Source organism: Cariama cristata, unplaced genomic scaffold (assembly GCF_000690535.1).
Source record: "Cariama cristata isolate BGI_N322 unplaced genomic scaffold, ASM69053v1 scaffold15395, whole genome shotgun sequence".
Classification (NCBI taxonomy): Eukaryota; Metazoa; Chordata; class Aves; order Cariamiformes; family Cariamidae; genus Cariama; species Cariama cristata.
Genome location: NW_009618250.1, coordinates 1 through 12,851, shown reverse-complemented (window position 1 = coordinate 12,851; position 12,851 = coordinate 1). Strand labels below are relative to the sequence as shown.

Genomic DNA, 12,851 nt, shown 5'->3' with positions numbered 1-12,851 from the left:
AATTATCTGCAAACACCTTTTTTTCAAGTTGCTACAGGAAGCACTACTGTACTGTTTACAAATGAGCAGATTGCAGAATCTATAGGTTAAGTGATTCTTCTATAACCATGCAATCAATACTGCGGAAATGAGGACAAAATTAAAGTCTCAACTCCCAGTGCCCTCTTACCCTCCTTACTGCCTCAAACTTCCCTTTCTGTTATATTGCAGGCATTGGTAAACTGCACTTTGTATGATAGAGATGACAATAAGAATCTACTCTCTCAGTTTGTTCAGATATCCCTTTTTTTTTAATTAAAGTAGTAATAATAGCAACTTAAATGCTTGCTCTTTTATAATACTTAGCTTTGTTTACCTTAACATAGCTTTTTTGTTTCACATTTACTTTTTTAAAATATTTGAGTAGTTCTTCATATTAAACAATATTAAAACACTTTTATTTACTTCAGAAACCATGTAAAAGTTTCCAATAATTCTGAATCTCAAAGCATTGCAGCACTTAACAAAGAACAACTTTACGTTGCATAATGTTACAAACATTTTCGTCCAAAATAAACTCCTCTAATTCTGTGTGTAGCAGCTATGCCTCCTAGCAAACAGTGAAAACAGTGCCTGCACAGCTGTAGTACCTGCAACACACACTAACTTAATGGTATTACAATGTTATGGCAAGAAAGTGATGCTCTCAGTACAATGTTGTCCAAAAAGGTGAACAACCTCTCCCACCACCTACCTTCTTCAGGTGCTAAAATTAATTTCCTTGCGGACTCCTCCTATGGAGAACATCATTTCATCTTAAAGATGGTTTAATGAATGAAATAAATGCTTGAAGTATAGTAAGCTCTTTAAAGCAGAATGAAGCTGCACATTCTGCTTAAACCTGTAGCCAGGGGACAGTCAGTCCAGGAGAATTTACTTTAAAGTCCTTTTCAAATATATTTCAAAAATTCCCCACTCTATCATGTTCCAAATAGCACGACAGCTTTGCTATCCCCTAGCTAGCAGTGCCGCACCAGACTGCCTGACCATTTCACTGCCAAGTGGGATACAGAGAACAAGCACCAGAGAGTCTGCTTACAGGTGCCTGACTTCCTGATAGAGTGGGCCTCTGACAGCTCGGTTGATTAGTAATGATCATCTACTGCAAAGTACCTTGCTCATTTGTTAGTTCATTTTCTTTCATAAATTACACATCTCTTCTAATACTAACAATAACTTATACATAGAGAGCCTGGAAGCTGGAGTAACTTCTCAGTTTTCTTGCTTTTTCAATTCCCAGTTTTAGTCACTTTCTCAACTCAAGCTAAACTAGCAAACTGAAAAAAAAAATCCTTCTCTGCATCTGCAGAAGAATCTATTGTTATTAAGGCTCATTCAGCACTCAACAAATTGTAGTTTCTGGCATTTAGCTACAAATTCCTATCAGTTCAAAGATCTATAAAATCTTGGTTATAACAGTGAAGTATCTAAGCATTACTTTTAAAAAGTAACCTGATTAATTTCAGTGGCTAATGTTAGATTCATGTCTGTACAGGACTGTAGTTTTAAATTTAGCTACATTTTAGAAGTATTTGTATTTGGGGTTTTTTATCCATTTTTAAATCCACCCCTATTTTTTTATTATTTATATATCCTACTAACATACAACCAACACTACAGAAAAGATAATCAAGATCTGTCAAGTTATAAATATGAAACCCAAAAAAGGCAGAAAGTGTAGAAGTGAAAGAGTTTGGGAAACTACTTGCAAAAGTCATAAAAGCCCCATAATACTGTGTTTTCAAACAAATTAGGGCCACCAGCAGGCTAACAGAATCTGCAGGGTCAACAGATCACCCAACTGTTTTTTTTTAAAAAAAAAAAAAAGGCACCTAAAGACAATAAGGCTTAAGATGCAAAACCCACTTCTGCTATGTTCACAAACAAGGAGTTTGGGAAGATTCCTAACTTGGAAACCTTCTTCACAGGGGACAGCCAAGGATTTTTTTTCTGAAGTTACAGAAGGGTAAATAAAAGGATGACAATATTTGTTGATGACACTAAGCAATTCAGAGTAGTGAAGACAAGCACAATCTGCAAACAAATGAAGGAGGAGTTCATACTGCTGAGTGGGCACTAAAATGGCAGATAAAATTCATTGTAGATGTGCATACTTAATGCACACGGTGAAAACAATTCTATTTTTAGAAAGAGAAGGACTTCAAGTTGGCCATTACCATGCAGGAATGAGAATCTGGCATAATGGTAGAAAGCGCTATGAAAACGCCAAATCACTGCTCTGCAACAGAGAAAAAGCAAAAACAACTGTTAGGAATTACTGGGAATAGAGCACAAGGCTGAAAACATTATGCCAGCATTTTAACTCCTAGCTTAAGAGAACAGGAAGGAAAAGGGGAAATAAAGATGACAACATTTATGAAAGACAAGTGAGCACACAGACACGGCCTCCAGCTCAGGGAACCACAGAGCTATGAATTACTGGAAACGAAGTGAGTCTTCTGGGAGGTAACTGCCCTGCTGTTACACCTTTCTGCTATCGGTCAGCACTGGAGACAGGATATCAGCAAGAAGAACCTCCGCCCTGACCTGGCCGTTTTTATCGTTTCTTATCTCGTGTCTTTATTCAGAGCTGGAGCCTTAAAAATTGCATTACAGCTCTGAATAAAGACAACAGATAGAAATGATAGCTTAGCTGATCCAAGCCAACGTCCACTGAAACCAGGAGAAGGAACCCACAGGAAACGGGTTTAACTCAGAAAATGTTAAGACCCGTCGCTGATCCTTCTGAGGCCAGCGACATGCATCTTTGACTTCAGTGCAGCGGGATGATGCCTACAGTGATTTATTCATGAACAACTAACAAATTCGTAAACTGTTTGACATGAATTGAGATAATTGTAACTTACCATCAGACATACTAAGAGCAGTAAAAACACTCAACCAAATCCACAACGCATCCATTATCAGCTAAAGCACTGATGAAACAATGGGACCGATATGAGTCAAGTCATTTATCACTGGCTGGTTATAGGGGATGCACAGTAAGATGAAACTTTCTATTATATGAGTGGGCTACTAAGAATGACAGGCCAGTAATTTCAGTACTTCAAAGGTGTTTTTTTTCTTTAAGTTATTATGAATAAGTATGATGAACTTGGACAAAGCCAAAAAGCAAAATAAATCCAAACAGAAAAGAAAGAAGAGTACATTTACCCTGCCTTATGTCACAGACGAGGAAGTTATTTTCTAATCACACAGTTATCACCTACACAGATATCCACACATTTGAAGTCTCTGGTAAAACTTTATGAATTCTATTGTGACATAAGAATGAGATGATACAATTTGATGCAAAAAAATCAGAGGTCAAGCAGTCTCCTTGCCGCTGCGTGTAGTGAAAACAATAGCAAGCTCATCTTCATTGCACACAGTTTAGCTCATGTGGGTGTCAGTCTAATGCTTACACATACAACTATCACAAGGTTTCAAACCCTAAGTAGTATTTACTGATAATATTAAGGTTCAACTAATAGAAGCATTGTTGTCCACATACAGAGGGACTAAGTATCACCCTAAAATATAATACATTAAAAAAAATTACAGAAGAGACAGATGTTTATTTCTTCTCAAGAGAAGACTGAAAGAGAAAAGATTATGCAAGTTTATGGTAACCTGAAATCTAAGGAAGAAAAAGTCTGCTCCTTTTGGGGAAAGAAGTCTGTCTCGGTAAACGTTTAACACACAAGGCACATGCTTGGAGCCACTTAAGCAAAAACAGTTTAGGAAGGAATCGGTATTATGAAATGCAGTCACTAACAGAAGAATGTATGGACACAGGTATTTTAGAAGCCTCCTTTAATCTTAAATGTTTCTAATGAGCCAATAAGACAAAATGATCTACTGGAAACAGGGAAAATTAATTGGGAAAAATAGTTCAAGATGATCAGATACATTCAATTTCTTCTTATCATATTTGCTTCAGCAGAGCTCTGTCGTGGTGCTCTCACCAGCAAGTCTCTCAGGAGCCCTAAGGGCAATAGCTTGTCCATCTGCAAAGCAGAAATGAGTCTGTCCTCAAAGTACACTGTAAATGAGTAAGTGAAAGTCTCTGTACAGCTGACAGAACCTTATGACCGCAATTATCGGAGAGCACAGCAAACCTTCTCCATATGCTTTCAAACAAGTTTCACAATTATGTTTCTTTGGTCATAGCCAAAACCCAAATATGCTCCATTATAAGGATTAAAATCAGCATTGCCAGCGAAAAGTTAATGCAACACATTAAGAATACCAACCCCAAAATATGGATTTTATACAGGATGAAACAGTTCTACAGAAGAGACTTCAGTGATTTCCTTCCCTCTCTTGTAATGAACAGTGACACAGTAAGAGCAGACTTGGAAAAGCATTCATCCTCTTTAGGTCTGAACTTGCACACAAAAAAGTCACTGCTGCATAAAACAAGATTGGAACTTAAGTTAAATGAACATTCAAGCTCACTCTCACAAACACTTTACATATAGAAATGTGAAAATCTAGCTAACTGGAGAGAGGGTCCCCGTACCTTAAAACAGCCTTTTCTGTATGCATCCGAGTGCTTTCTGACTGTCATACTGTCAACACACATGTTGGACATCTACAGCCATGCAGATATACAATACAACCTATCATTTCTGTTTTACATAAAAGACTGTATGTTGATACTGGCAACAGAAAAATCAAGGTTAAGAGTTAGTTTTAAATGCCTTCTTCCTTCCAGCTGCTCACAACTATTTATAAGGTAAGATTTTTAACTCCTGTCCTTTGTTAAAACTGAGCATTTTATTTATTTGAAACACTGAGAAAAGTAATTCCATTTTTTGGTGGTCAGTTGTTTATGACATTAATTTTACCATTTTTTTTCTTGGATGCTGATTTGTTAGTAAATATTATCTGGAGCAACACGCATATATAAGGTTTCTTTCTGAAAAACAGTTTATGTACTGAGTATGAAAAACACATTTTGGCTGTTCCGAACATAAGCAGTAAGTGTTCAGCATGCAATACCATTCACATACAATAACCTTATTTCTGTCATGTAGTTACAAACACTAGTCTACCAACTGTAGAGTTATCTTCATCATTTTTCAATCAAGTCTGAAATTCCTAAATACAGCAAATTTTTTTCTTTTAACAACCAAGTTCTTTTATTATTTTCCAAAACTCAGTTTACAAGATTTCCAGTCTACTTTTTACCTCCCTCGGTGGTTTCAGGAAAGATTAAGGACAATCAATTCTTTCCAAGCTCTCTCCTGGAGCTTGTGTCTGTTTACCTCATTTCCTGGCTCCTATGAAGCAATGTGAGACAAGGCTTTGGTGAAAACTATCACCATCACATTTACCTTTCCAAATACTGAGTTCAGTTCCTCAAAAATAGCAATGAATTCCACGGCACATGAGATCGAACTTCCTCATCCATCACACTCTCTTTTCTTCAGGTGTTCATACAACTGAGAAGGGTTTTACAAAATGTTACTGGAGAGTTTTCCAACTCTCCCAAACAACCATCCTTTCTTTTCTTTTACACTTTCCAATAACATATTTCACTAGACACTCCAGCTTTTGGACACCGTCAGGGTCTTCTTACCCTTGATTTCGTCATCTCTGCTAGCTCTGTTAAGTGCCTCTCTTTCACACTCATTCAAACCACAGCATAAATGTATAGCACCACATCTTAAATTAAAAAAAAGAAAGAAAAAATTTATTTCCTTAGCTTCATCATTCACACAGACTTGCAGATCAATTAAACGAAGAACTAGATCTTCATTAAAGATCAGATTATATTTAAGATCAAGGACTACACATCATTCGATATTTAAAAGCCACACAAAATAATTTTACTGCTGTAACATAAAAACTTACCCACTTGGCAATCGGACACCCCTGAGAGCTTTTTCCTTCCTTTCCTGTGTAAACCACTACCTCTATTCTTACAGCGCTTCCTTTTGCTCCATACCTGCATTAAAAAAAGTTCATGAGTAAAACAAACTGCTGTAGATTATTTTAAAACAGGAAACATTTTCAATAAAACAAGAATAACAGATTTATTTTTACTTCACTGAGAACAGAAGAAAACCAAAATACTTATAATGTCAAAAAATACTTTTAAATTTAAAATCCTATTTGCAAGAGTGATTTTTGACACGTCTCTTCTGATAACAAACTTCTGCCCCTAACGAAACATTATTTGGGGAAGAAAATGTTATCTGTAGGTACGTTCTAGTGCACTTAGTCACTAATGTGACCTTTCGGTCAGTTTGCCACAGCTTCTCCGCATGTAGGACGCTAGAAAACCTAATTCTGCCAGCTGCTGATCTCTGCTGTTCCCATTGACTTCAATGGCACCCAAGAGTGCCATTCACTGCGCTTGAAATTCAACCCTAAAGTTGCAAAAGTTCAGAAAAGACACAGCAGTTTGGAACTGAAATGCTAGTGCTCACTTCACGTGCATCTGACCAGGAAAACACTTTACAAATGAGTACTGCAAAAAGTTTAGAAAAACAAAGCTAAACATAGCACCTGGTTTCTCAAAGCTCCTCTTCTTTCCTGTTTAGACAGTCAAAAATACTGTGAAACATTAAATGCTGAATTTTCCTCACCTGTTCTCCATTATTTCTCTCACAGCAGCAACACTTGGTCCTGTCCCAAGGTGTGTGTAATATGGGCCTTCATCTTTCTCTATAATTTGCTCTGTAAGCAGGTTGAGAAAACTTAAGTTGGCACATACAAAATTTATTTACACCATTAAAAGTATGGTTTATAGAAATGGCTTAGAGATGGCTTACAGAAACATCTTCCAAGTTAAATTACAATACGTAAAATTTGTCCCTGAAATGTAATGAATAGATTGATACATTTTTCTCCTCAGAGGCATCAAATTATTTTATATTTGTTTCCTCCTATTAATCTGCTAATATTTTTCTTTATGTTATAAAGTAATCTGAATTACAGTAATATTTTGCATTCTTTACAAATTTTCATTGCAGAAGCTGGCATGTGTTGACTAAGTAAGCTTCCCAATGTCTTTGTTGGTAGAAAAACATTATTAATTCATTTTAGACAAAGGAGAATTGAGGGAAAAAAATAATTAACCGATAGTCATGTACTACAGAACAGAAAACATATAATCCAGGCCTCTCAACTAGCACTCTGTTGATTCAGAACATTAAAGTAAAGATGAAGCAATCTGCCTGCGTACAATTTGTTGTTAAGTCTCTGACTTGTTTTTCCATCTGTGCGCTTTGATCGTCTGAAAACACAGCATGTTTAACACCATCAATCAAGCCGTATTTGCAAAATCGTCAATTCTGAGTTTGGTCTGACATCCCATCCTCCAACGTAAATTATTACATATGTGGCCTCACCTGAAGTCGACCTTACCTCTCCTCTCTGGGATGAGCGGCATCTCGTAGCCTTTGACACGAACTCTTCAGGGCAAACTGACATCAGGCATCAGGACTAACAGTGACAGCAACAAGACCACCCCCAACTATGCCCTGCTGCTAATCTAACAGCATTTAGGCAACAATGACAATATACTGGGAAATTTTTGCCCAGTCCATCTCAGGCAAAAACTAGTTCTAGACCATAAAAATCAGAATCTGATACATTGCAGATAAATTCACATAGAGCACAAGTCAGCAATGACAAAACAACAAATAGAAAAAACTCCTTTTCCTCCTGGGTTTAAATTTAAGTAAATTTAAGTAAAGATTTTAAACCTGCCAGTTGCAATACCAATTCTGCTGTGCTTCGCATGCCCAAAGAACACTGGGCAAAAGTTACAGAAAGGGGAAAAATAATTTCCTCCCATTTCCTAATGGCGAAACACCGATCCTTTTGCAACAGCTATGTTAGCGTCAAGTACGCTTCCTCACGTTAAAGGAAGCAACGCACCTCCATCTGAAAGGTACAGGCAAAAGTTAGGAAAAAGACTTACCAACACAGTCACAAGTTGGCAATTCGGATTGACCTTTTTTTGTAGGTGTATCTATTAAATTTTTTGTAGGGGTATCAAGAAACTTCATAGGTGATTCAAGGAAACTGCTGAGTGTATTTTTTGCTGGAGAACACCCTGAGTCACCTGTGCTCTGTGGGTGGTCAGTACCCAAACTGGTTGACGTCAGAACGGTCACTTCGCCCGCACACTCCATATTCCTGAGAGCTTCAACAGATCCCGGTACCTGGGCCCCACCACAGGGAACAGGCAGCACCTGTGACTTTGGATCTATTTGTTGTTCAACAGCACCCTGCTGAGTATAGGTTTTGTCTTCACTATGCATTTCATTAGCTCTCAGGTTAGACTGATTAAAAGTTTGAGGCAAAGGATGCGTCTGACTGACATTCGCTGTTTGCTGTACCTGAGAATTACATTTTTCTGTAAACATCTGCAGGTTTTCACTTGGTCTGTTCAATAAGGATGCTGTTTTCAACTGTGAAACAGCCAGAGGATTACGGGAGGACAGGTCGCTATGTTGGTTATGTGCAGCAACTTCATTTTTCAGTGGATCAACGCCTAGGGGGTCACCGGAGCCTGCAGTTTTGATTTGTTCATTCACCGCTTCACAGCCAAACAACTTGTCTTTTTTTTTCTCTTGCGGTACCTCAGGTAAACATCTATGGAATTTTATCTGCGTTTGCGGGAGAAATAACCTAGGTTTTTCTTGTGATACTGAAGTATTTTGATTCAGTGCTCTCTGTACTTTGGTTCTTGGAGATTTTTTTTCAGATGGAGCTATTCTGGAGTCCTGTGGCATGGTTTGACCAAGCTTGTGCAGTTTTGATGATATCCAAATGTCCTGTAACTCGCTACGCTGGCATGACAACAGTTCTAGCTGGTTTTGATTATTTTGTTGATAGCGTGCTTCTTGAGGCTTCTTTTTGTGTCTTGGTTTCCATGGTACAGCATTTCCTTTTTTATTTGTTGTTTGTTTTTGCTTTAACAGTAAGGAACTGTAATTATGCCTAAAAAATACAGATTCTTTTTTCTGCAACACATCTTGGTTATATTTTGGCTGCCTTTCGTGTGATATTAGATTAAGTAGTGATGCCTTTATGTCATTCTTCTGCTCTGGATTTGTCTGGTTTGATTCAATTAGCGCTGCAAGTTGAGTTAGTTGTGTAGCTACATCCTCTTCATCCTGGCTGTGAATTCCTCCTTCTTTTATCAAAGAACTAGCTTCCAAGTTCAAATCATTACAGGTTGGCTTTTGCTCTAACTGGCCAAGAGTTTGCAAGTTGTTACTTGCTTGCTGGGCATTACGCGAGGCATTACAGTACCGTGCGAGGGTGACTGGATCATGAGTATAATTTTTCTTGGTAGCATATCCTGAAAATGATTTTGCATTAGATGTTAAGTCAGATAAAGTTTTGGTATCTCTTGAGGATAACTGTAATTTATACATCTCACCAGCCAGACTGACAGGTTTATCACGCAGTTCAGAAATTGAACTTTGGCCATTGTATAACACTGCCTTATTAGGGAGCTGCTTCTGCGAGTGAGCGCAGTGAGCCAAGAGCTGTTGCTCATTCTGTAAGTAAGTGTCTTTGATTTCTTTCAATGCAGAAGATGTGAAGGAGGATGAGATATCCCTTTTATAACTATGGAGCAAGTTGGAAGTTGTTTCTTCTGTACATTCAGTACCTTCAGTTTTAGCTGGTGAAGTTGTTTCTAAAGGGGCTTCAGATAACTGTGTTAAAGCTTCAATAGCTACAACCTGCTCTACAGTTAAATTTCTGTTTTTAATCAGGGACAAGAAAGTCGGCTGGAGTAAAGAATCCTCATGCTGTGTCTCTGCATTAGGTACTTTAAAGCCATCCTTCCCTACATGCACTTCCTCTTCAGGCAGTGGAGGACAACGCAAGCTTTCTTGCAGATCCGAAATGGAACCTGTCTGCAAAAGTGACTTATCAGAACCCTCAAAGATGCTGCAAGTGCAGTTTTCCTCTTTCATTAAAAGATTTCCTTGGTTTTCTGGGTGAACACAGCCAATGCCAGTCGTCAGAGTGTTTACTATGTTATGCAGATTGGTACCCTTCATCCATTGCATATGGGAGTTGCTTGTCAAATCTGTCCTTTCCTCTACAGAAACTTTTAGCGAAGCAACTGCTTCCGGTGGTGAATAATGTAGGGGTTTTATGCCATTTTTGATGGTCTGCGCAAATGATTTTTTTGGCTCAGCTAACTGACTGGGAGAGACTGCTCTTTCACGGTCTTCAGCATTTTTCAAGTGTTCATTGCCTATCACAGTTCCATGGATATCTCCGTTGACATGGACACCAAAAGATGGCTTCTCGTTATGTGCCCACTTCTCTGCTTCTAAGCCTGTCATTCTTTCTTTCTCCTTGGACTGCACATTTTCAATGGGTACTGTTTGGTTTGTTTTCACCCTGTATTTTTCACCATGACCACATATACTGCATTCCATGAGTTCTGGTCTGCGGCCATTTACTGGTTTGTTTTCTAAATTTGCCTATAAAATAATAATAAAAAGTTTGTTGTAACAGCTGTTCAAAAAGATCAAAAATAAGAAGCATAAGATTTACAGCAATTAAAGCCTTCTTTGACAGATATGAGGAATATCCTAATTAAGCACAGGCAGAGACATTGGAAAAAAAAAATCCAGGAAGTCATAAAAACCCCTGAAGCCTAAAGACCCTATCCATATTTATAGCTATGTTTCCCCACTGTTGAGGGGGCAGAGGAAGAAAGCCTCTGCATATGGTGGTGGTGGGAGACTAAAGAAATGAACGAACAGATAAAGGACATTAGCATTTAGAATCAGATCTAAGGATTCAATTCTTAATGAATTTGCATAAGCAGATGAAAGTCTCCCTTGAGTTCAAAGCAGAACCACAGTTCTGAAGGCTTGTATCACAGAAAATTTAGTAGTAATTTGGTATAATTATACCAATTTGGCTAGACCAATAAACTGATACAACACTTGGTTGGGCATTCTAGCAAGAATGGCTGGTTTTCAGGATTAGATTCAAGTCCTGAAAAAAAAAAGGTGACAAAACCTAAGCTGAAATGTGAGCCAATTAACATTAGCTAACCTGAAAGTTATCCTCTAAATGTTGTGTTTAGCTTCCCTATTTACATGGTAACTTCCAGGTTTCTGAATAGTCTCTCATGTAAGCTATCCTTAACAGTATTTTAGTAAACTCTACATTCTAATATCCGGTTAAATACATTCTTCATATTCACTGATATTATACAATTCATGTAGCTGAAGCAATGTCAAAATCTAGATAGAGTCAGAATACTGTGTCCTGGAAAGAAAATGTATATGGGCCTTAAGATAGTATTTTATGGATATAAAGTAAGGAGTTATGCAATTTAAGTTATTAAAAAAAAAAAAGAAAAGAAATTAAGGCAGGAACTCAGGCAGAAACAGCAATAAAGGCAGAAATCCGATTTTTATAACGTTAATCAGATTTTATTTCTATTTATATTAAATTTTCTTTTAAAAAATGATTTTAAGTCACAATAGACAGTGCTGGTACTTAATGTTATTGTAACATCTAAGAGTTATTTAAATAATCTGTAGTCTTAAGCCCTACTTAAGAAGAAAGCCAGTACTGCTTTTCAAATCAGATATAAGCAATACAACTGGTTAATTAACCATACATTGGCACAGTACATCTTAGCAGTTCCCAGAAAATAGTGCCCAGTTTAATATAAAACATTCAGTTAAAACAGACATGGTTTTGTGGTCATACCAACTAAAGTGCATGGACGTCTCTGAGAAAATACCTCAGAAGAACAAATGCAAAATAGATTTATGATTAATCATAACCATCGAGATGGAATTGCCAGAAACCCCCAGGCAAAACGAGGCATACGGACCCAGCTCCATCTGGAGCCCAGTGTTCACCTCACAACTGATTCCCGATTGATAAAACACAAAACCAGGAATCCATAGCATGCCCTAGATATTATGAGAGGCATCACAAAGTCTCATGGAAATGCTATGTAAAAACATGTCCAGCACCTATGCAGCTAACTCAAACCTATGGAAATTACATTAAGACAGACACCTTATGTAATGCTTTTTTCATTACACAGGTGCTGACTAATGGTCCGTGAGCCTCAACTCCTCTGGATCCTGGCGATTTTCAATCAACGATCCACAGACCCAGAGAATCACTGAGCAATTTCTAAGGGATCCACAAAAGCAGTTAAGTATCTCTATTGTTAGCAGGGGTAAATAGACTACACAGGCCTCTGCAACCGTACCAGAAAATATTTTAAGGGTCCACCATGTGAAAAGTAAAAGCCCACAATTATATAGATGAGCAGAAGATGAATTTCAGTTACCTTAATTTAATGTCAGAAAGAACTAGGACATGAAATTGCTGGGTTTTGTCCCAACCATGTAAAATAGTTATTAAAAATTATTTAATTAGACAATTAGGAGGCTGAGGAAATAGAAGCAAATAGATTAAAATAATTCCCCAGCATTTGTACTCAACAACTTTTTTTGCCTCAGTCTTCACCAGCAAGTGCTTCAGCCACACCACCCAAGTCGCTGAAGGCAAAGGCAGGGACTGGGAGAATGAACTGCCCACTGCAGGAGATCATCAGGTTCGAGACTGTCTAAGGAACCTGAAGGTGCACAAGTCCACAGGACCTCACGAGATGCATCTGTGGGTCCTGAGGGAGCCAGCAGATGAAGTGGCTAAGCCACTATCCATCCTATTTGAGAAGTTGTGGCAGTCCAGTGAAGTTCTTGCTGACTGGAAAAGGGGAAACATAACCCCCATTTTTAAAAACGGACAAAGAGGAAGACCTGGGGAACTGCAGGCCAGTC

General features: G+C 37.9%; 1 protein-coding gene across 1 annotated transcript in view; it reads right to left on the bottom strand.

Moving 5' to 3' along the window:
• TET1 (tet methylcytosine dioxygenase 1) overlaps positions 1–10,511 on the bottom strand; it is a gene marked incomplete at both ends in the record, with an annotated part of 31,662 nt that extends 21,151 nt beyond the window's left edge. Inside the window, 3 exons of the mRNA XM_009700784.1 lie at positions 5,902–5,995; positions 6,639–6,729; positions 7,979–10,511. Coding sequence (XP_009699086.1) covers positions 5,902–5,995; positions 6,639–6,729; positions 7,979–10,511 — 2,718 coding nt within the window. The remainder of the gene's footprint in view (positions 1–5,901; positions 5,996–6,638; positions 6,730–7,978) is intronic.
• Positions 10,512–12,851: the final 2,340 nt, after the last annotated feature.